Source organism: Saccopteryx bilineata, chromosome 11 (assembly GCF_036850765.1).
Source record: "Saccopteryx bilineata isolate mSacBil1 chromosome 11, mSacBil1_pri_phased_curated, whole genome shotgun sequence".
NCBI classification, from domain to species: Eukaryota; Metazoa; Chordata; class Mammalia; order Chiroptera; family Emballonuridae; genus Saccopteryx; species Saccopteryx bilineata.
The window spans coordinates 10840593-10865585 of record NC_089500.1 but is presented as its reverse complement, the minus strand read 5'-3'; the positions used below and the strand labels follow the sequence as shown (position 1 = coordinate 10865585).

Genomic DNA, 24993 nt, shown 5'->3' with positions numbered 1-24993 from the left:
ATTTATAAAGTTACAGAGTTACAGCAAGTTAAAGCATATAATAATAATTACTTACCAAGTACTTTATGTCAGATTTTCGCTAAGTTTGGCAGAATAAATCTTTATAAAATGACTTACTATAGTTAAATCTATCTTTTTATTTCTACTTTGGTTGCTCCGCTACTGCCCACCATGAAAGCTGGAACGCCCAGTAGTGGGCGGTAGGGACCAGGTTGACTACCACTGCTCTAAAGTATTTGAGATTCCTGTTGCTTTTAAATAATGGACACAGTAACTTTTTATATTGGGGTCGGGGGAATACCAAAGCCAGTTTTTTTAATTTTTACTATGGCTATTATTAACATGCAATACTAAATTGAATATGCTTAAGGATTTTTTCACATGAAAAATTCTTAAGCTTTAGATGTAATCTCTAACATTGCTGGATTATTCTCAATACATTTCTTTTATATTTAATCATTCAAAGATATTTTTACAACCACTATCACTTTGTCTTCTGAAGGAAATTCAGCCACCACTTTTTAACTCTTTTATTAAAAATTATTAAGTTTTGAAAACACTACACTTCTTTAACTGGAGCAATGATACCAAAGGGAGAATATTGATTCAACTTTATAAATTTATGAATAGTTTGAAAATGGAAAATATGGACTTAATAAATTCTGATGTGAATGTATTACTTCAGATGCTTGAACAAGATAGAATTCACGATCCATAATTGTGAATACACAGCAGATGCGTACTTACAGAATTCATTATTTCAAGGGTAGTACAAATAGAAGGTGTGAATAAATAAATGAATGAAACAACTTTAATTTTCAGATATTTCTTTGGAAGAGAGAAATTTTAAGTATACTTTCCTACAAAATACTGAATTTACCTCTGCATGTTGAACGTGCCACAAACAAAATATTGTTTAAATTTTTCAATTTCAACATAAAACATTAACAGCTATGGAAATGGCCTTTATTTTTTTAATTAGTCACCAGTTAGGTGCCAAGGATACAGAATTATTTCTTACATGTAATCTTAATAAAGACAGATTATATTATATTTAGGAAGTGGGAAGAGTTGTCTTTAAAAGTTTTAGAATATAGTTAATGCTTGCAAGTTTTTTAAAAAACACTTTCAATTTTTTTTTTTAATTAAGTGAGAGGCAAGGAGGCAGAGAGACAGACTCCCACATACACGCTGACCAGGATCTACCCGGCACGCCCCCTACAGGTGAAGCTCTGCCCATTTGGGGCCACTACTCCATTGTTTAGCAACTGAGCTATTTCAGTACCTGAGGTGAGGCCATGAAGCCATCCTCAGTGCCTGCGGCCAACTTGCTTAGACTATTCAAACCATGGGTGTGGGAGTGGGGGAGAGAGAGAGAAAGAGAGAGAGAAGGAGGCTGTGGAGAAGCAAATGTTTGCTTCTCTTGTGTGCCATGACCGGGAATTGAACCTGGGACTTCCACACACTGGGCCGACGCTCTGCCGTGGAGCCAACTGAACAGGGCTTTTCAAATTTTTTTTAAAGATTTTTGTTGATTTTAGAAACAAAAGGGGGGGGGGAAAGGAGGCGGAAACATCATCTCATAGTAGTTGCTACTCATATGTGCCTTGATCAGGCAAGTCCAGGGCTTTGAACTGGAGACCTCAGCATTCTAGGGCGGCACTCCATCCACTGCCCCACCATACACAGGTCAGGCACACTTTAATTTAAAATTACTTTACCAAATTGTAGTTAGACGGAGTGTTAGCTAATGTAGAAAGTAGTAGACTCTTGGAAAGTGTACTAGATAAGCAATCAAAGTTAGTTGAATCTTAAACTTGATTACATTGTGATTTGCACCCTCTGCACAGCCAACATATAAATGTTTTGTTTTCTACTGAATAATAAAACCTTACAAGACTAAAATTGCCCTGTGTATTGAGGTTGATTTCACTGAAGTGTCCATTTAGGAGCTCTGGGGAGCAGGAAGGCTGCTGCGCACTTCCTTTTTACCCTGACGCTTCCCGCCTTGCTGTCTCTGTAGGAGTTGATCCCCCTCATACTGTGCACAGCCTGCCTGCACCCTGAGCCCAAGGAGAGAGACCAGCTTCTCCACATTCTTTTCAACTTGATCAAGAGGCCTGATGACGAGCAAAGGTGGGTAGGACTGCTTCTTTGGGAAATAAAATGCTGACCTATTAATTTTACTAATTTGGCATCAAAATTAGCCTTTTTTTTTTTTTTTTTTTTTTTTTTTGGTCTGAATGCCTTCTTTCTAATAACTGCTTTAATAAACAGAAGAAACACTGCCTATTCACAAAGCTCTACAGTTTTCACTCTTGTTACTCCAATTACTCATGAATTTGTACACTTTTATGTCAGTTACCTTTGGACTTTTTTTTTTTTAAGCAAGAGAGACAAAGAGGGATAGATTGGGACAGACAGACAGACAGGAAGGGAGAGAGATGAGAAGCCTCAATTCTTTGTTGTGATCCCTTATTTGTTCATTGATTGCTTTCTCATATGTGCCTTGATTGGGCTGGGGGTAATGGGCTTCAACCGAGCCAATGACTCAAGCCAGCGATCTTGGGTTTCCAGCCAGTGACCTTTGCGCTCAAGCTGGGTACCGTGGGATCATGTCTGATTCCACACTCAAGCCAGCGACCTTGGACTCAAACCTGCGACCTCAGGGTTTCAAACCTGGGTCTTCTGTGTCCCAGGCCAACGCTCTATCCACTGTGCTACCGCCTGATCAGGCTTTTAACTTCTAATTCAAATGTTTCTTTGCCTTTATTTTTCAAATTTGTGATAATTAGACCTCTAAAAAGGCCTAAATATCACACTTCTTAATAGTTATGCTTTACACGAAATACAATATTTACTACATGTTTCTGCATCACTGGGCTCTCTGTAAACCAGTCACTGTGTGGCTAAAGTGATTGTTTTGTTTTGCTTAGTCGTGTGTCCGATGCCCACACCAGGGATGCCTGAGTGGAGACATGAGCTATCAGAGTGTGATGAGGGGAAGACGCACACGTCAAGGTGACTTTCCAGAGGGGAATGGAATCTGATCAAGTAACAATGATAGATGTCGACCTCAGATAGTAGCACCTTTAAATAATACGTGAAGCTGTCCTGGCCAGGTAGCGCAGTGGGTTAGAGCATTGTCCTGCTCTACCAAGGCCACAGGTTCAAAACCCCGGTCAGGGCACATACAAGAATCAACTAATGATTGCATAAATAACTGGAACCACAAAAATTGACATCTCTCACTCTCTCAGATAAATAAAAAATGTTTAAAGAAATACTAAGGGAAGCTGCATAAGTGTGAACATGGACAAAACATCTGGGTGGGTAGGTGGACTAGGCACCAGGTGGATAAAATTGGGCAGTTGAGTGTTTTTCTGTTGTAATTTTTAATCTTAATTTAAAAAGAGTTTTTTCTTATACTTTTGCAAAACAGTAGAATTTATGATTAAATAAGTTTGTGTAATTTCAATACTTGTTTTTACCTCCTCTGAGAATGTTGGAAAATCATAACTAGAAGTATCTCTCTCTTTCCTGCTCCTTCCACAGTGTATCTGAGCAAGTAGAGAAACACATCTCCTTGCAGGATCCAGTCAGGGTTTATCTGTACCAGCATTGCACACGTGCTAGTCAAATAGAAAGAAATGAGGGAAATTAATTTGCTGGATTAGTATCATGCATTGCAAACTGAAATTTTTCAAGGACTGTTGATGCTGTACATGAAGTTAATATAGTTTCTCCTTGAAAAATATTATTTTCTATCTTGGTAACTTAACAATTAAATACCATTTATTACATTGTCATTTTTAGATTTGCAGGAGCAAAACCTCTTGATCTAGAGCCCATTTTCATCCTCACCTTGTAAAACTCACAGCTGCCACCTGGTGGCCAAAAGGACCATGGTTGAGCTATGTCAGAAATTAAGCCCCTGTGTCCACACTAAATCTTCCGTTTTACAGAAACATAATTATTTATTAGAATAGTATAATTAATTGATTAACTATATATAATGGGAATAAGAAATTTAAAAATCAAAATTTTTAAGTTATCATATCTTTGACATATAATCAGTTGTCACGTTTCCTTGATGAACTTCAGGCTTCTTTCATCGGATCCAAAGAAAAACTTAATAATGGTGCTTTGGGCCAGCTCTTTGCTAACAACCATAATTGACACCACATTTTTAGCTTTGTCGAAACCAGACAAAGTCTCCTTCCTGTGTTTTCCACAAGCAGGAACACCATTCATTTTGGCCGCCGCAGGAGCCTGTTTCTGCTGCGGGTAACCTGCCGGCCACCTGCCCTTGTCCACTTTCAGGCGTATTTCAAAGTAGTCATCAGTGTTGGAATTGTGACTTTTCACTGTTCTGACTAAGCAGTTTGTTTTGGGAGGCCTTACATAACTTCAGCAAGTTTGTACATCTCCAGTGTAGCTATGGTGACTCGTTTCTCATGAGGGTCTTGTACAGTGTGTAGTTCTTACAAGTGTTTGAAATGCTTAAGTTTCACCCAGGTTTGTTTATTGTAATCATCAAACATTTATGGAACCTGTGTTTGTGCATGTATGCCTCCTCATTATTTTCAGACACTAGTAGGGAGAAGCAGTGATGGGGGTCAGGAAATTCTCCCTGGGGGCAGGAAGCTGAGGCACTGTGTGTAAAGCTTGGGGATTTATTTCCCCACTTTCCTTTCTCTCACTTTATTTGCCCTCCTAAAGTGGACGGAAACGAAAAGCACAAGAGAAGTGAGAACTAGGCACAGAAGACAGTGATACCCTATAGAAGGAGTCCGACTGTCACCAGGCTACAGTAAGGGAGAAGGAGCTGCGGTGTGCACTGAAGACACATCGGCCCTACAGTGCTCTGTTCTCGTCCAGGTGGCCTCTGTCCGCATTGCCCTCACCTGAGAGGAAGAGCTGGTTTGGCTATGGAAGAGAAATTTAAAGTCATTCTGCAGTTTGAGTTAAATTGACATATTTTGAGAAATAGCAGGGAGCAGTGCTTGGGCTTAATGTGCTGATTGTATAGTTAATATGAATGAAACATTCTATTTTTGTTTTCCTCGAGGTTGGATACTTTAGGCATTTATTGAACATATCCTTTATTTCCACCAGGTTTTGTTTTGAAGGCTTAGCAATCAAAAGTGAACAAGTTCACAATTCTTCATTTAAAGTTATTTTTTTTTTTTTTTTTTTTTTTTCATTTTTCTGAAGCTGGAAACAGGGAGAGATAGTCAGACAGACTCCCGCATGCGCCCGACCGGGATCCACCCGGCACGCCCACCAGGGGAAACGCTCTGCCCACCAGGGGGCCATGCTCTGCCCATCCTGGGCGTCGCCATATTGCGACCAAAGCCACTCTAGCGCCTGAGGCAGAGGCCACAGAGCCATGCCCAGCGCCCGGGCCATCCTTGCTCCAATGGAGCCTTGGCTGCGGGAGGGGAAGAGAGAGACAGAGAGGAAAGCGCGGCGGAGGGGTGGAGAAGCAAATGGGCGCTTCTCCTATGTGCCCTGGCCGGGAATCGAACCCGGGTCCTCCGCACGCTAGGCCGACGCTCTACCGCTGAGCCAACCAGCCAGGGCCTAAAGTTATTTTAAATGGAACTTCATTCTGAGGACAAAAATTGTATTTAAAATTTTATACTCTTTTTAAGTTACAAGTCTATCAATTCAAGTGAAGTTGTGATAGATAGATAGATAGATAGATAGATAGATAGATAGATAGATAGATATTGCTGTTAAAAAAAAATTACCCCAAAAGAAAGTGGTATAAAATAAAGTTATTTTTGGCCCTGACCAATTGGTTCAGTGGTAGAGTGTCAGCCTGGCGTGTGGAAGCCCTGGGTTTGATTCCCAGCCAGGACACAGGAGAAGCGCCCATCTGCTTCTCCACCCCACCCCCTCTCCTTCCTCTCTCTCTCTGTCTCTCTCTGTCTCTCTCTCTCTCTTTCTCACCCTCCTGCAGCCAAGGCTTCATTGGAGCAAAGTTGGCCAGGGCGCTGAGGACAGCTCCATGGCCTCTGCCTCAGGCGCTAGAATGTCTCTGGTTGCAACGGAGCAATGCCCCAGATGGGCAGAGCATCACCCCCTGGTGGGCTTGCCGGGTGGATCCCAGTCGAGTGCATGCAGGGGTCTCTCTCTCTGCCTCCCCGCTTCTCACTTCAGAAAAATACAAATAAAATAAAATAAACTTAGTTTTATAATATAACTTGTGAGGGTTACTTAATGTGGGTCCTCTGCTTCAAGGTCTATTACGAAGCTGTAGTCAATGTGCTGGCTGGAGCTACAGTCATCTCGAGTCTCAGCTGAGAAAGGATCTGCTCCTAAGCTCGCCCCGTGCCTGGTCATTGGCAGGATTCAGAGTTCTGGGCCCTGTGGCCCAAGGGCCTTGGGTCCTCACGGGCTCTTGGTCAGAGGCGGCCTTCAGTCATGCCATACAGGCCTCCAGCTGTGGCGTGCTTCATCAGGCATGCCCGCTAAGAAGGCAGTGGGGGGAGGCCCACAGGGTGGACACCACAGACTTCTGTAACCTAATCTCTGAAGTGGTGTCCATCACTTTGGCATTGTTCTGTCCATTAAAAGCAAATCCTTAGATGCAGTCTATACGCAAGGAGATGGTGTCACACAAGGACATGGATGTTGGGAGATGGACATCTTTGGGAGCCATGAGAGCTACCTACCAGTTATCTTGGGTGCAATGCCAAAAGTTCTGATTTAAGAAATACCATTTTACTAATATGACACCATAGGTTTAAATTCTAGACATACTGGGGGATAATGGATAGTTTCAGTGGCAGCTGAAGCACTAGACATGAACTCTCGCAGCACCCGTGTGGGAGGTTCATTCAGGAGGCTTGACTCTCAGCTCCCCGCCAGCAGAGAGCGCATCACAACATATCTCACAGGTGCCGTGCTGCTTCTGGGGACTCGGCTTAAGGAACGCCCTCTCTTGGAGTCTAGTCTATTGTTGGAAATGTCTGTTTTGATTTTACAAAAATACTGTACTTCACGTGAACTACAGAGCTAACTCTTTTTAACCACTAGTTCTACTTTCCAAACCAAATACAAGTCTTGATTCACTTGTTTTTATTTTCAGGCAAATGATACTGACGGGTTGTGTGGCATTTGCACGTCATGTTGGACCAACGCGTGTAGAAGCTGAACTTTTACCACAGTGTTGGGAACAGGTAAATGCCTTTGGGTTTTTCCTCTAGCTGTTGTCTTCTAGTTTATCATAACTGTTCCTATCTTCTTAAATGCCATTAGGAAACATGAGGGATGCGCATTATGCCCCTGCTTGTGTAGCCCGTCACTGTTATTTACTAGTGCTTAAGAATGCTCTGGGATGCTCTGGTTATTCATTCTCCGTCGAATACTTAGAAAACACTAGTTCCAGCACCGGGCACTGTGGTAGTCAGTCACTAGGGATACAGCAGGGAATAAAACCAACATCCTAGTGGGGAGATAAGAGTTAACAAAGCGACGAGACGACATTTTGTAATGTTACAAGCTATAAAGCTATAAAGCAGGAAAGGGTCAGGGAGGGAAGGGGATGCTGTTTCAGAGAGGGGACTGCGCACGTGGTGGAGGCACAGGTCTGGATGAAGTGAGATACTGCAGGTACAGACGCCCTGAGACGGGCCTGTGCTGATGAGCTGGGAGAGCAGGAAGGGTGTGTGTGTGTGTGTGTGTGTAGGTAGGGAATGGGAATAATGTCTTCTGGGTATAGTATATATCTGTATATTAAAGCACAGAGAGGCTATAAAGTGTAAACCTTTGATGGAGGAGGTTTTTGTGTTTATAATTCAACTCCCTATTTATGAACAATACTTTTAGTTTTACTGAGTTAATATTCCGGTTCTCAGTGGAACTCAGAATCTTGACTTTCTACACCTGATGTTTAGGTCATTAAGCAGCTTATTTTTCCATCTTAAAAAATGGATTTTTTTACATATGAAGGTAAATTTTATGGCCTTATTTATAGTACATATAAATATTCGTAAAAAGATGTTGGTCTCTGGAATATCAATAAAGTGTATGGTCTTTCAGAATTCTGTTCTGATTTCTTTGAGTACAGTTTTTCTTTAAAATCCAATGGAGCCATACCTGGATTCAGTATGTAAAGTGAATGGTACATATAGTCATAATTATTTGACTTTTTTGTGTCACTTATAGATTATGGTATATACCAGGGGTCTCAAACGCGGCCCGCCGAACAATTTTGTGCGGCCCGCAGACTAATCCACGAAGTTCAAAATATTTTGGATAAAATTAAGTAAGCCTAGGGGCCTACTTGTATTTTTCATTTCTCTAGCATCCTAGCTAGATATTAGCTTAGTTAACAGCAGTTGTGATGCGAACTACAGTTTCTGGTCGTTTTGTGACACTGAGTAAACTGCATGTACGATTGTGCTTGTTGTACTGATTTTTTTTTGTTTTCAACTGCAGTGAGAAAAGTGTTGCGTAACAGTTGCCTTTTGTAGACCTAGTGCGGCCTGCCGAACAGCTGTGATCTTGCTCTGTGGCCCCCATGCTGAGTTGAGTTTGAGACCCCTGGTATATACTAATTTAGGGTGAAACTTTAATCACTAAAAGTCAAATTAACCTGAAAACAACACATACAATTCTGTACAATTATTCATAAATACAGTTAATTTTTTATAGTATTTTTCCATTCTCTCTTTTTAAGCTTTGTTGAGGAACAGTTCATATCCCATATGTTCACCCGTTGGAAGTACACAGTGCAGTGGGTGTTGGTGTATTCTCAGAGTCACCAGCCCTCACCGCAGTCAATCTCAGAACAACTTTATCACCCCAGACAGAAACCCCGACCTCTCACACTTGCTTTTCATCGTTCAGGATTGCTTTGCCTCTTCTGGGTCCCTTGAATTTTCGTATGAATTTTAGGATCGACCTGCCACTTTCTGCACGGATCCAGGTGGGATGCTCATAAGGGTTGCGTTATATCTGTAGATCACTGTAGAGAGTGTGGCCATCCTAACAATTGTAAGTCTTCTAGTCCACGAGCTTAGGATGTTCTTCCACTTACTTAGGTCTTTTTAAATTTCTTTCAATAATGTTTTATAGTTTTCAGAATATATGTACTTTTTTGTTTAACTTATTCCTAAGCATTTTCTTTTCGACATGAGTATAAATAAAATTTTTAAAATTTAATTTTGTTTGTTGCTAATATATACAAGTACATTTGACTTTTGTATGCACATATAATTTTGAGACTCACTAAGCTAAAGAAAAACACAATGAAAATTTACGTAGAGCATACTTTGACATGCAAATCATTCTACACTGAGGTTACTATTTCTGAATTTAATTCAAAGGTGTCAGTCATAAACGTCTGTGCGCCACCTCCTCTGTAACCTGAGTAAACTTGAATGTCGGGGATCTTTCTCTCTGCCTACCTCCAGTTTTTTGCCCATAGAGTGCTATATAATTTCTTAATTTTAGGCATCCAATACATTAATGAATTGTATCACCTTCTGTGTAGGAACTTGAGAACAGATATACTTTTTTCCCAGTCAAAGGAAAACTTACATTCTGTGAAGAAGACATGGGAACAAACGCCTGTATGTGTCAGTTTTCGTCGCTGGTATTTGTTACGGTGCAGTGTAGCCACCACAGTGGCGGAGCCCCTTCATCATGCACCTGCAGACAAACAGCTTGAGGTCTGCCTGCTCAGAACAAAATCCCATCACTCGTCAAGGGCTCTGGTTAAGTCGTTAATTAACTGCCTTCTCAGTTAGGTAAAAAAAGGACTCGTGAGTTATTCCTGTCGCATATTATAAACCATAGCTGTCATTTTCAGAAGCTGTGTTTTCCAAATATAGAAATATACTAATGTTTTTAGGGAAGGAGAAAGTGGTCCCCAACATCCTCAGGAAAGCCTAGTCTTGGGCCAGCGCACAGTGACACCTTACCAGGTTTCCAACTTGGCTCAATCATTCTTTCTTTGACAGATGACTCCTGTGGTCTCAGTGTAGGCTTTCCCTGACCCCTTAGTCCTGCTCCAGGTGTCCCGGGACTCCCAGCAGTGGGGAAGGAAGAAGCCTTCTGTAGCCGTTAACAGGATTTGTGGTGGAAAAGGGTGCTCTGTTAGAGGGAGAGTGCGTTGCTTATGTTTGATATACTTTTTACTCTAGATTAATCACAAATACCCCGAGAGACGACTGCTTGTGGCGGAGTCCTGCGGAGCCTTGGCGCCCTACCTTCCTGTAAGAACTGTCACTTTTTCTTAGAGACTTTTTTCCTTTTTAATAATAGAGAAACCGTTTTTCAAGTGTCTTACACATTTTAATCCAAATTCTCCCAGGGCATGCTGTCCTAATAGCAGAAAAAGATGAGTAGAAAAGAAAGGGTCACATTGATAGAAGATGATGGCCTTGCAAACTTGCATACTGTGAGGTATACTCACCATTTATTTTGCAAGAGTGTAAATATATTCAGTTGTATCAGCAGTTCTCAGAGTGTGGTCTGAGGACCCTGAAGAGTCGGTCCCTTGACATTCTTTCAAAGAGCTCCATCAAGTGAAAATTACTTTTATAGTAATGTGAAAGCATGCTGTGTCTGTGTCTCCATGTTGACCTTTGCCCTGTCAGTGCAGACACTGTAATGGCAGCTGACGCCCGGGCATCAGCACCGATCGGTTGTGGCGCCCAGGTGCACAGAATGCGGGCGTCCTCGCGGCCTTGCACTCGCAGGAAAAGCCCGTGTCTCCGAAAAATAACTGGGATGAATCGGTTAAATTATTAATTCTACCAAATCTTACTTTTGTGTGTCATGTTTTTAATATTCTTTGTGATAAAATGTGAAGTACTGATATAAGACTTGATGCTGCAGACAGGAGCTCAGTGTCTGTTTTCATGAAAAGTGTCCCGAGCAGTCTAAGCTGTGAGCTGAACGAGCAGCTCTTTCCCATGGGATGCTGGTCTTATTGACAGAGCACTGATTGACAGGCATGACGGTGGTGACTCATACTTTGGGATTTGGCAAACATTTCCATGAATATGAGTTAAGTGAGTCTGTCACTTCCAGGAAAACAAACAGACAGCATTTATTGCCTGTGATAAAATTGGAACTTTTTAAGTGAGAACAAGAATTTTGGAAAGCTAGTATCTGCCACTGTGAGCTTGACAGTAGTGATGCTAACAAATGTAATTTCAGAGGTGTCAGCCTTGAAGAGCATCTGTATAACGGGTTCATGCTTTCTCAGATGACCAGCATAATACTCATGTGTGGGTAAAAAGATAAAGGCAGAGTTCAAGACAGACCAACGGGCCTTGGCTGGTTGGCTCAGTGGTAGAGCGTCAACCTGGTGTGTGGAAGTCCCGGGATCGATTGCCAGCCAGGGCACACAGGAAGAGCACCCATCTGCTTCTCCACCCTCCCCCTCTCCTTCCTCTCTATCTCTCTCTTCCCCTCCCGCAGCCGGGGCTCCATTGGAGCAAAGTTGGCCCGGGTGCTGAGGACGGCTCTGTGACCTCTGCCTCAGGCACTAGAATGGCTGGTCTCAACGGAGCAATGCCCTGGATGGGCAGAGCATCGCCCCCTGGTGGGCATGCCTGGTGGGTCCCAGTCGGGCACATGTGGGAGTCTGTCTCTCTGCTTCTCCTCACTTCAGAAAAATACAAAAAAAAAAAAGTAGACCGATGAAATTTAATGTATCAGAGTTTATAAAACTTATTAGCAGTGACCTACATCATGGTTTCAGATTCCACATTGAAACTACCACTTGCCATTTTGAGTATAGAATCACTCAACATGTCCATTTTTATCAGGAAAAGCTATTGTAATACTCTTTCCTTTTTCAGTTATGTATCTGTGTGAGGCCATATTGTTTAAAAATACTTCAACCAAAACAACATATCACAGTAATTAAAGGCAGAGCAGATAAGAAAATCTACGTATTTTAAAGACATTAAAGAGATTTTTCAAGAAAATGTAAAACGCCTGACCTGTAGTGGCACAGTGGATAAAACGTCGACCTGGAATGCTGAGGTCACTAGTTCACAATCCTGGGCTTGCCAGATTAAGGCACATATGAAAAGCAACTACTATGAGTTGATGCTTCCTGCTCCTCCCCTCTTCCTCTTTCCTCTCTCTAAAGTCAATAAATAAAATTTTAAAAAAAAATGTAAAACAACACCATCCTTCTTGCTAGTTTTTTGTTTTATGAAGTTATTTTCATTAAACCAATAGTTAAACTAATATTTAAAGTAATCTTAAAGTTAAGCCCTGTCTGGTAGCTCAGTTGGTTAGAGCATCGTCCTGGCATGCCAAGGTTGCAGGTTTGATCTCTGTTGAAGGCACATACAAGAATCAACCAGTGAATGCATAAACAAGTAGAGCAACAAATCTCTCCCTCTCTCTCTCTCTCTCTCACTCTCACTCTCAAAGTTACGATACTTTAAGGTATTTGGGGTGGAGCAGTTTTTAGCCTAAAGGATAAATCAACAAGGCTGTACCTGAAGGTATATTCGCTGACCTTGCTAAAATTACATATATTTTTTGTTTCTAAAAAGTCAAAACAAAAACTAGATCATTTAAAAATGTCAGACTTAGGCCTGACCTGTGGTGGTGCAGTGGATAAAGCGTCGACCTGGAAATGCTGAGGTCGCCGGTTCGAAACCCTGGGCTTGCCTGGTCAAGGCACATATGGGAGTTGATGCTTCCAGCTCCTCCCCTCCTTCTCTCTCTCCTCTCTCTCCTCTCTCTCTCTGTCTCTCTCTCTCCCTCTCTCTCACCTCTCTAAAATGAATAAATAAAATAAAAAATTTAAAAATGTCAGACCTTGCTCTGTATAGGAAGTCACACTGTAAATTGTAAATTTATGAAAATGGTCACATCTTCTATTTTTATTTTTTTCTAACCATTATATGTAAAAAAAAAAAGACCTAAACAAGTGTAGGTTTACAGAATTGTTCTAAATTAATCAAGTTACAATAATGGTACAAAGCAGCAAAGGGAGGGGCAGAACTTTGTATAATGATAACTCTTCATTCAAAACTCAGCTATTAACCAGGCTAAACTAGGAACATTCTTTAATTGAAAAAAATTGTGTGAAATTTAGACACCGCAGAAGTTGACATTATAGTAAATAGTAGCATCTGAAAATAACAATGCAATTCTTCTTAAAGTACTTTTTAAGTTGACTCTCATATTTTACCATTGTGTTTTAATTTTTTTTTCTCAGTTTTTCAAAAAATAAGAACACACTAGGATTTTATAATGTTTCTACATTCCTGCCCCAAGCGAATGTCCTGGTTGCCAGAGTGATTTCTGTAATCCTGCCTGTTGGGTTCACTCTCGGCACTTTTCCCTCAGTTGAACAGGTAGTGATGGCAGAGTCATTGTCCGTTTATAGCAGAGTGTTGGCTCGGGGTTTTCCAGAAGCGCCTGCTACTGTGCACTGTAAGGGTTTACACATGTTTAGTGAAGATGTGAAGCATGCTGGGAGATGATTAATACTGAGTTAGTGCCGGGTAGATGTTACTACCTGTAGAGAGGGAGGGTGGAAGTGGGAGAGGGTGGAGGAGAGTCAAGTTGAGCTGTCCTCGTGATGTTCTATGTCTCTGAAAATGAAGACCTGATGCAAAAACATAGGAAAGTGTGAATGTATGTAGAATCTACGTTTTGAGTACGTGTATATCTGCCATATTTTCTGTTTTTCTCCTGCTGATGTCAATAAATAGCAAAAACCTGTTCTTACGTATTTTCAGAAAGAAATCCGTAGCTCCTTGGTTCTTTCAATGTTACAACAGATGTTAATGGAGGATAAGGCAGATTTGGTAAGAGAAGCTGTGATCAAAAGCCTGGGCATCATTATGGGATACATTGATGATCCAGACAAGTACCAACAGGTGCGTTTTTCAGAATGAACCCCATTTCTTTCCTTGTAAAATTCCAGCTGGTCTTCCAAACCTGGTGCAGGTACCCTGTAATCGGTAGTAGGGGTCGCAGTTGTGTCGACTTGACCCAGTCGCAGTTGGCTGCCTGGTTTCAATTGTGCAATTCAGGGGACAGGACGCGATGATTCACCTCCAGCATCTGCCATGGTTCTGTAGCTGGAAGCTGGCGACAAGCACGCCTGCTGGCCACCTTTCTGTCTCATCATCGGTTCATACCTGACCTGTTCTTTGTGGGCTTAGGGATGGCCTTTCTTAAAATGTTTTCTAAATGTACTGTTATGTATATTGATTACTTTTCATGGACTTTTTAAAAGTTTATTAAAAATCTACATTTTTTCTTTTTTTCTTTTTTATTGGTGTTTTGGCAGGGTTTTGAATTGTTGCTGTCAGCCTTGGGCGACCCCTCAGAAAGAGTGGTTAACGCAACACACCAGGTGTTTTTACCAGCCTACGCCGCCTGGACAACAGAGCTTGGAAACTTGCAGTCCCACCTCATCCCTACGTTGCTGAGCAAGATCGAGAAGCTTCTCAGGGTAAATGCTTCCCCTGCTTATGCAGGGAATAGGAGTCCGAAAGGTGTGTTCTAGGCATCAGCACAGGACACTGAGGAACAGGCAGGAAGCACCCCTTAGCTGCACATCCTGATAAGCGACCAGATCAGGGTTCTTCTGGGCTGGAGCCAGGAGGTCTGAGCACGTCCTGCTTGGCTGATGCCCCAGGAGAGGGGCGTGGTCTGAATGTCCAGAGTAAGAAGTAGACATATATAAACTAAAACCTGAGCTAGCTGTTTTTGTCAGCACTCTCCCTCTCAGGAGGACACCTGCACCTTTCCTGTCCTCCTCCCTGCTCCCCCATCCCCCAGTCGTCCCCCCCCCCCCAGGCATGTTGCCTTTGTCCTTCTCTCTGCTAAGCTACAAGGGCCTTTCTTTTCCCTCTCTAACTGGTTTCCTGAGCTGTTTTTTCTGTGGCTCATTTTTTCTACTACCTCTAACTTTCTAAATAAATTTTTCTAATTTGAAAAAAAATTTTTAACTTTTTACTAGAAATATTTGAAGGAGTATTGAAGCAAAACTATAAATAGACAACTAGAGTAGAATGTTCCTTTTTAAATACTTTTTTTTAATGTTGACATTCCTTCTACCAAGAGTTATCCATCCCTGGCTTTCCTCGCTCCATTTCCCAGCACGGCTGGCGCCACGTTGCTACTGAACCTCCCTGCCGTGTGCATCACAGACAGTGCTGCTTCCGTGAGGAAACCAGTTTCGTTGTTGGTAGTAAATAACTCGTATCCGACAGCAGCTACTTTCTAATATAGTAAGGGCATCTCAAGTAGATTTCAACAGCAGTAAATGCTTTTATCTCTAATGATTATGTTTTTATTTTAACATTTGATTTCTGTGCACCATACTTTTTTGTTTCCTTTCTGTTTTGTTTTTGTTTGAAATTTTTTCCATATTTTATCTGTGCATTGAATTGTTTTAAAGTACTTTCAGTGCTGTCAAATACAGCTGTCTGTCAGATACAGCTGTCTGTCAAATGCAGCTGTCTGTCAAATGCAGCTGTCACCAGAACTCTACAGGAAGTGGGAGGGAAAGGGCCAAGCTCTGCTGCCAGGTTGGCCACTGAGCATTTACAGCAGCCCCTTGGCGAGCTCCTTTTCATTTCTTTATCCTGATTTATAAGGCCCCCTTCAAAGAACCAAACTGAAAGAAGTTCCATACCATTGGAAATGATTCTGTTCACCCAGAGTTGCCCCTGTAAAACTTCCTGTCACTTCCGCGGAACGTTAGAGCCCCCGCACGTTGGCGCACACTCAGACATGGAGACTCATAGGCATCCCGTTAGGTGTAAGGCTAGAGGCCGGCAGACAGGCCCTGCCATGTGGTTGCCGCAGGAGGGAAGAGCGTCGAGACACACCATCTCAGGAGACTGACACAAGCCCTCGCCCCTTGTGTTTCAGGAGGGCGAGCACGGGCTGGACGAGCACAAGCTGCACGTGCACCTGTCCGCCTTGCAGTCCCTGGTCCCCGCCCTCTTCGCGCTGGTGCTGCAGAACGCGCCTTTCTCCAGCCAAGCCCGGCTCCACGGCGACGTGCCGCAGATAGAAGGTACTGGGCGGACGTCCTGGGAGGGAGGGCCAGGACGAGCAGCTCAGCTTCCTGAAGAATTGTTTTTGACTAAAATTTTAAAAGTCACTCTATCTGGCAGCATCATTACTAACACATATAACACGTATGTGTGGAATTTTGTGGCCGTGGACCCAAGGTGAAATGTGTTGCTTCTTCCTTTATGGATAAACTGCATGGCAGTATTTTACAGTTTGAGACTTTCTTTCCATTCTTAATCTGTGGTCTTTTTGTAACCTTTCTTTCAGTGGCTGAAGTAAGTGTTTTCTTTCATTAATAAAGCTGACTCAATAAAAACATCTACTCATTACTTACTAGTGCCAGTTTCTGAAGCTTTCCATTTTCTTTTGATCTTTTTTTCTTCCCTGGCTTTTGCATCATATTTAGAGGGAGATAAATGTACTACTTTTTGTTACTGTGTTCTTGAAAAGAATATAAGCGTATGCGACAGAATTTTCTTTTTTCCAAAGAAGAAATATGACTTATTTTTGGAAATAAGTAAAATTGATAGCAAAAGCTAGTATTTCCTTATCTCAATGCCACCTAACCAGTGAGTGACCATTGGTCTGTGGCCGTTGGTCATCCTGGTGCATCTGTCCCCTGGATGGATGGTCATGGACAAGCTGTTCCTATGTGTGGGGTCCCTTCGCAGCTTTTCCAGATTTGTGCAGTTGTCCCTGTCTCCCCCCCCCCCCCCTCTGGGAGGCAAAGAGATTGTAACATCAAGCTTACATTCTCATGACAGAGAATACATTAGAGTCACAATAGCTATTACTTTGCTGGATAATTGTGGTTATTTTGTTTTCTGTTAGGTGCTCACATTTTTTTAGGAAGTCTGTTGTATGGAATAATGTGCTGAAGGCCCTGAGCCGCTCTGGCTGCTTCTCTGTCATAACTGAATTATCCGAGTAATTGCTTCTCTCTGACATTGTTTCCTTCCTTTGGACCTAGGTTTGAACCTTTGGACTTCACACTCCCTGCAGTTAATCTTGACATATCAAACTATTCCGTTATTTCTAAATAATTTACCACCATTTGAAGAAATAACAATTCCATCATAGTGTAGCAGATTGTAACCAGTAGATTGAAATTATATCAGATACGCTTTGACATGATATAGAAGTATGAAGTGCAAATATTCCTCACCATCCAAATCCAGTTGATTCCTGGTTGAGGTGGTGAGACTTAGAGCAGAAACCTAGAAACCTGACAGCGAGGGTACCATGTTACCCAAGTTTATTTATTTGTTTGTTTGTATATTATGGTAACAAATATCAGTGTTCGGTTGGCAAGGGATAACCTTTAACTATATTCAGTGGATTGTGTAAAAGCCTTGCACACCATGGGCAGACAATCACATTTTAAGATTGTCTTTGAGTATTTTTAAAAGTAAGTGTATTTCATGTTTCCTTAATTTTAATAGTTATTGTTAACCATTAATATGTTTTGAGAATGCTGCATCCTTATTTGTGTCTTTATAAGGTGTGAGCCTCCATGCAGGAGTTGTTGGGCCTATATGAGCTATGGGCATGCATTAGTCATTAACCAGCCTTCCCGGAAGTGTTTCCTTAGTAACCTAGGATCTAATCATGGTCTGCAGGACCCTAAGTCTGAACTTTAGAATATCATCATGTGTGTTCATGTTTTATTTACATAATTTTAAAAGTAAGTTTGAAATTATATACATGAGACCCTAGTTATAGTATTTATAGTACATTATGCTTTATCGTACTGGTTACTGGTTTTAGTACCTTCTGTTAACTTAATGTTTATCAAGTATGAAAAAGTTTTTAAATAAAGCATTTAGTATTAGAGATTAAATACTTAAGAAATCTGTTCAGCTCAAGCTTTACTGTATTTTATATCACTATTCTCTGATAGTAAACAGTTTCTTTCCCTGCTAGTAACGTATTTATTTATTATTATCCAAAGGAAACATTTTAACCTGTCTACTGTTTTATTGACTGAAACAGTCTGATAGAATTACAATTATTTCTGTTTTTTAAAACCAAATTTAAATTTATATTTAGCTAAGATCTTATCTCTGGGCCAATTTTAATTTAATCTGAATGAAATTTTACTCTATTAGCAAACTAATTTATTATGGTATTTGTTGATAACTATTTAGTCTTAGAAAATCTTCTTTTTGAATTTTAAACGTGACAACAATTTATCTTTTTTCTAAAAATGATTTGATTAGCTTATCTCAATGTTATATTTAAAGTTTATAACAAGCTAAACAAAGATTAGGAAGCCGAACCTTATTTTACTTTTGACGCAGTACCTAACTTTCCAAATTGCCATTTTCCACATGACGTCTTTTGCTTTTCTTATTCCTAGTGACGAGGTTCCCACGGCCTTTGTCACCCCTTCAGGATGTGTCTACGATTATTGGAAGCCGTGAGCAGTTAGCAGTGCTACTACAACTTTATGATTACCAGCTGGAACACGAGGGTACCACAGGCTGGGAGAGTTTACTGTGGGTTGTCAATCAATTGTAAGTTTCCACCTTCAGAATCATTTGGTACATCTCCATCGGTTGAATGGAAGATAGCTCACCCTACTTAGCCTGGCCCTAAGGGACAAAATGTAACCCAGTATAAAAAATAGAACAAAACAACGTGGGGTCATCTCTGATAAAATTTAGGAGGAGAGATTTACACCACTGAACATGTAGTGATTTAACCTTGAAGATGCTGCTGTTACATTATGTCAAAAAAATCTGTCTGTTGCCTTGTTGACTAATTGTGATGATGGATTTTAAACTACATCCAGACTTCTCAGTTTTGAGCCTGGAATGGATGCCTTGTTAGCCGAGCTCTTGTGTCAGCATCAGAAGTGATTGGTTTGAGTCTCGCTAACTCCATACTCAGAATTGTACCATTAAAGTTCCGTATGTTTTCTGGCAAGCAGTTAAAATTTATTTGAAGACCTTTTCAGAGAGTCTCAAACAGCTTCTTTGTTTTCTGGTTTCACTGTCTATGAAAAGCAAAGCAGAAGAGGTTGTTAGATTTGCATTGTTTCAGAAGTTGGCAAGGAAGCAGTAATTTACATGTATCCCCTGCCTATTTTTCTTTCCTTTCATATTCAGGTTGCCACAACTTATAGAAATAGTTGGCAAAATTAATGTTACTTCAACTGCCTGTGTCCATGAATTCTCCAGATTTTTCTGGCGCCTTTGCCGGACATTTGGCAAAATTTTTACAAACACTAAGGTAAAAAACTTGTATTCCATGTTTTCTTATATGCAAGATCCATAAAAATGTAATGTGTGAATTAATGCTACAACAGTGAATAAGAGCATAAGCTCTTCCTGTATTCTATTTATTTTAATATCTTAGAAAACTGTGCTAGTAAGAGAAAATTCTAGTCAATAATATTCTTATCTTTATATCCGATTTTCAGAAGATGATGTAGACTAAACTTAGTTTGTATCCAAGTTTGGATATGAGATCTGGTAGAAGATCTGCTCTCTGTTTCAGCGTCGAAAGCGCCAGGTAGGGGAGTTAGCTGCAGTCCTCTTAATACGCAGCTGGTACTTGACCGTCGGCCACAGACTTGGGAAGCAGGTGTCTGCTCAGCGCACTTTAGTCAAAACCTCAGGTGACTGAGGTTTTGTGGAAGACTTGCTTCAAGGACACCAACTCTTAGAACATCATGGAAACCTGAGATAAATGCTGCATTTTCAGTCACTGCCAAAAGTGTCATTTGTCACATTTTCCTACCCAGATGATTTTATAGTTTTAGATATTAAAGCTTTGATGTCCTTAGATCCTAATTTCTTCTTTAATCCTGTTAATCCATTTGTCTTTATGGCATATTGGTAAGCCAGTTTTTTAGAGACCCCCTAGAAACATAAAAATAGGTAGTTACTATAACCAAATGTTAAACAAGACATTTAAAAAGGAAGATGTTTAGGCCCTGGCCGGTTGGCTCAGCGGTAGAGCGTCGGCCTAGCGTGCTGAGGACCCGGGTTTGATTCCGGCCAGGGCACACAGGAGAAGCGCCCATTTGCTTCTCCACCCCTCCGCCGCGCTTTCCCTCTCTGTCTCTCTCTTCCCCTCCCGCAGCCAAGGCTCCATTGGAGCAAAGATGGCCCGGGCGCTGGGGATGGCTCTGTGGCCTCTGCCCCAGGCGCTAGAGTGGCTCTGGTCGCAACATGGCGACGCCCAGGATGAGCATCGCCCCCTGGTGGGCAGAGCGTCGCCCCTGGTGGGCATGCGGGAGTCTGTCTGACTGTCTCTCCCTGTTTCCAGCTTCAGAAAAATGGGGAAAAAAAAGAAAAAAATAATAAATAAATAAAAAATAAAAAGGAAGATGTTTTATGCAGCTCTTTGCTGTTAAATCTAGCTACTGGAACATTTAAAGCAAAAACAGTTTGGTATAGTGGGCTGGACAAAATTCGGAGAGTGGGTTATGTTTGTGACCAAGAATAATATGTTTGTGAAATGAAGAAGTTGCCACGGTGTCTTTTCGTTCTATAAGTATGGTTTTGTAGATTAATCTTTCAGCAGTGTTCTTCACCTCAGTTTAATTTGAATATGTAAATTAATACGGATGAACCGCCATTAGGAGGGAGAAACCAAATCTTACTATAAAAGAAACAAGATAATTTTACATTTTTCACTAACATTTAATTATTAAACAAATATAATTTGACTTTACTTTTATCAGTAGTGGCAATAATTATTTGGTATCTCCAAAAGAAGTGGATACCATTTTTTTATTTTTTTTTAACAAAAGCAAGTATGATCTCACTTTGCACTTAAGAGTAAATAATTGGCTTTAGTGGCCTGAAAACTGAGGTCTGTGACTACATTAATAACAAAATATTGAAACAACAATTTGCTCGAACTTAAAATATTTAAGTGAAATTTAGTATTTGATATTTACACTTGAATTTTAAGGAAGTTAAAATAAAGGACTAGTCTAAACAAATGGATGTCACATAATGATTGTGTTACTTATTGCATACCCCGAATGAATTCGATTTCCTTTATATATATATATTTAATATATATATGTTTATTTTATTGATTTTAGAGGAAGGGAAAGAGTGAGAGAAAGACAGGAACATGGATCTGCTCCTGCATGTGCCCTGACTGGGAATCAAACTGGCAACCTTTCAGACAGTGCTTCCTAACCAACCAAGCTATCCAGCCAGGGCTTCAATTTCCTTTTCATTTCTTTTAAATACAGCGAATTTTTAAAAATAATTCTGATCATATCATATCTACCTTAATAACCTTTCTGTCAAGTTCAGTTTAAAGAGGTAATCATTTCAAGCATTTAAAATCATCTTGGAATTTAATTTAGCGAAGGAAACCAAAGGCTCTTCAGAAAATACTTGCTGACTTGAATGGATTTTTAAAATATTTGCTCTCCTAAGGTGTTATTTTTAGTAACTTGACTCATTTTTTATCCTAAGCCTCTTAAGAATTATTACATTTCTGACCAGTTGAACAATCGGTCTATAAAGCAAAATAAGTAAATAAATAGTAGTAGTAGACATTTTATTTATTTACTAATCATTTGGTCCATGAACCAATCTTTCCTTTGGTTTGCTCAGGTAAAACCTCAGTTCCAGGAGATTTTAAGACTCTCTGAAGAAAACATTGGTAAGTCTGTTACTACTTTTAGAAACAATCGGTCTCTTTATTCAAGAAGAATATTATATTCATCATATGCAAATTTTATAAATGAACTAACAAGTACAATTGAAAAGAAAAACTTATGCCATGAAGCTCTTGCTTTGACCATGGTGTTGCATCTGCTGCCCTTCCCAAGAGGTGCTGACAGTCCTGGCAGGGCCGCCCAGGCCCTCTGGTGGCCCTCTTCACCCATCTGTCTTAGGACATCTTGTTAGAGAACCGTTGGCCGACAAACTTGTATGTGTGTGTGGATCTGATGCTTAGGTCCTTACACATTTCTCTAGTTTTTAGGAATACATTGTGGAAAATGTTAGGGAAGAATATGTATAGCGTGCCCCCCCCCTTTTTTGAAGAATGTATAGATAATTCTTACCTCTAGTCCTACCTTAGTGATTAGATTTGAATGACCTAGAGAACTCCATATGGCTGTCTCTGATGTAGTTAGAGAATGAATAAATAAATCCTATTTTTTTTACTTTGAAAATATTGATGAGTTGTTCTTGTTTTTTTGTTTATTTTTGTCAAATGCTTCCCAAAGTGTATATTTAATAGCTTATAAAGAATTAACACTTGGAATGCCTAATAGTTGGTATTACCTTTTGTTAATTCTCAATTCTGATGATAAATTAATGAAGAATGTTTACATATTTTAGAAACTCACAGTTTTTATAATTATTAGTTAGCTATAAGTGTTCAGCTGTTGATATGAGAAGTGAGTACTAACCCCTGTATACACTGTCCATACCTATGTCAACTGAGCTTAGGGTCCTAGCTTAGATTTACCTCTTAACTGCCATAGTCACACCCAGCCATATCCATACTCCCCCAAAGAAAGAAATTACTCTTACCGAGAGAATAAATCTCAAATACTAATTGATGTGAAAATGAAACTTACTTTTTTGCTAGAATTCCTTCAGAGAGGTTAGGTAATATACCTTTTCAACTCATTTTCTTTCTGAAGAGGATTTAAAACCATATAAAAAATAGGTAAAAAGTAATTAGAGTATTCTTAGTACATGAAAGCACATATAAAGCACTTAAGATGGTGCCTGAAGGTCAGTAAGCGAGAGCTGTTTGCTATAAATAACTGTTATCATATCTGGAACCTTTCTTTGGAATTATGTACAGCTGATACAAAAAAAATCTTACTTTACAGTGCTCACACGCCATTCATCAGCGGTGGGGTGCTTTCCCCTGCCCTGCCTTGTTTAGCCTGAATCCTCTCTCCTCTGTGAATTTGCCCAGCGTCTGTCTGGCTGAGAACCCCAGTAGCAGATGCAGAAAGGGCTCCGGACCTAGGCTAGTACTGGAAGCTAGGTACATCTCAGACCTGGACGAAGATATGAAGATTAAATAATATATATCTAGGTGCTTCCTTGCAGCTGAGTGCAATACTACAGAATTTATGAAATACTACAGATTGAAAGCGTAAAGATTCATGAAGAGCTGCCCATTTGGTCACGTGGGAGGCTCGTAAAGGAAGCCTTGATCATGGAAATAGGAGTATAGCATCTCATTTTGGTTTTAAAGCTTTTCTGTCAACAATGTTTAAGCTAATGGCTCTGTAAAAAGTATTAAGTTATATTTTTACAATGACCAGTATATATGTGCTTTAATCAAAAATTTGCAAAGTAAAGATCATCTTTATTCATAAGCATTGTAACCAGTTGTGTTAAATATAATTTGCATTATGACTTTTTGCTTTACATTTAAAAATATGCTCAAATTTTTAAAATGATTTTAATAATTTTAGATTCCTCAGCAGGCAATGGGGTCCTCACTAAAGCCACGGTCCCCATTTATGCAACCGGAGTCCTTACGTGTTACATTCAGGTAAGGGAAACACCCTTCTACTGGAAAATGGGAAAGTGTCGTTTTCTTAGTGTGTGTGTGTGAGTGAAAATGTTACCCGTATGGAAAAACAAAGTTTACTTCATTCAATAAATTATTTATAGTGGAGAGCATATTTGAATAATTAGTCTGAGTAAAATCTTTGTTGAACAAATAAATTTAGAGATGGTGTACTTGTTGTTACTTTGTTGGAAGTGTTAGATTACATATTTAAGTTTTCTTGTGTTTCATGATGAGTTTTTTCATAAACAGAGAAAGCGCATGGTTAGGTGAAGCAGACCACAGAATGCTGTAGCCTACTCTCCTCAATTTTAGCATAGTACATACTTTTCAATCATACTTTATTTTTCTTAATTGTTACTGCATAATTATCCCAAAACATAATGGCTTATTGTAACCTGTTTGTTTGCCCATGGGCTTTGCTCAGCTAGGAGTCCTCTCTGCTGGTCTTGCTGGTGGTCACTTGTGTTCCAGCATTCAGTTGGTTGGCTCAGCAGCAGGGTCTCAGAGTGGCCGGCTGATCAGTCTTCATGGGGCCTTACGGCCCCTGGGACAGCAGGGACAGCTATTACATGGTAGCTCAGGACTTCCAGAGGGCAGGAGCAGAATCTGCTAGGCTAAGGCTTAGGCTGACTTCGCGCATCACTAGACTGACCCCATTCTGTTGGTTGAAGCAGTCACGGGCCTGCCCAGGTTTGAGAGGAGAGAACTAGACAAGGCAGTGAGGCGGGAGTGTGGTTCACTGATGGTCACCGATGTAACAGACGACCTCACATTGGTTAAGTCAATAACACATGCTGTGTATTAAGGCATATCAGTCATTTTTAAGTGTAAGGTAAGTCCCACCTGTAAGGTGAAAATATTGACTCAGGATAAATAAAAGCTTTTTTGGAAATTAGAGTGTGGGGATCAAAAAGGAAGACCTTTTCTCCTGATTTTTTCCTTATTTTTTAGTAGCACTTCCTTTGCCCTTTGAATTCAGAGTTCAGCAATTCATATTGATTGCACTCCTCTTCCAAAACAGGTTTGAAACATCTTATAATATTAAGATAGAGTTCTACATTATCACCCAATATCTTGCAGTAGAAGCTCCAACTCTGTTAAACTAATATGGTATTATTTTAAACTGTTTTCTGCACTAGTTTCTTAAGACTATCTCCTAATACAGTGTGTACTGTTCTTCAATTCAGGAGATTAAGTCCTCACACATGCCAAGCACAATAGTATATAGAATACTCTCCTCTCCCTTTAATTTTGGAACTTGTTCCAGCGTGATATCAAGTATGCTATCAATACTTTTCTCTCTCTTGTATAGCCCCAGCACGTCTGTACGTTGATTTGACCACAAATAATATTCTAAAGCTTACTAATGTGCCAGGTATGCGGTTGGCTTCATGGTAGGCTCTCAGTATAGATCTGGTGAATAAATGCATAAGGATA

At 40.4% G+C, this 24993-nt stretch overlaps 1 protein-coding gene across 5 annotated transcripts in view; it reads left to right on the top strand.

The window, feature by feature from the left end:
• Positions 1 to 24993, top strand: part of RELCH (RAB11 binding and LisH domain, coiled-coil and HEAT repeat containing) — a 95357-nt gene that overhangs the window by 48759 nt on the left and 21605 nt on the right. For 4 of the 5 annotated variants that reach the window (XR_010727459.1, XM_066246285.1, XM_066246282.1 and 1 more), the window contains 10 exons: positions 2024 to 2136; positions 7100 to 7190; positions 10161 to 10232; positions 13737 to 13877; positions 14294 to 14458; positions 15886 to 16033; positions 18392 to 18548; positions 19143 to 19266; positions 21621 to 21669; positions 23456 to 23535. Coding sequence is in view for 4 of the 5 variants with exons in the window: in XM_066246285.1 (XP_066102382.1) it covers positions 2024 to 2136; positions 7100 to 7190; positions 10161 to 10232; positions 13737 to 13877; positions 14294 to 14458; positions 15886 to 16033; positions 18392 to 18548; positions 19143 to 19266; positions 21621 to 21669; positions 23456 to 23535 (1140 nt within the window). In the remaining variant the exon portion in view is untranslated. The remainder of the gene's footprint in view (positions 1 to 2023; positions 2137 to 7099; positions 7191 to 10160; positions 10233 to 13736; positions 13878 to 14293; positions 14459 to 15885; positions 16034 to 18391; positions 18549 to 19142; positions 19267 to 21620; positions 21670 to 23455; positions 23536 to 24993) is intronic. The other variant, XM_066246283.1, reaches the window with a different exon arrangement.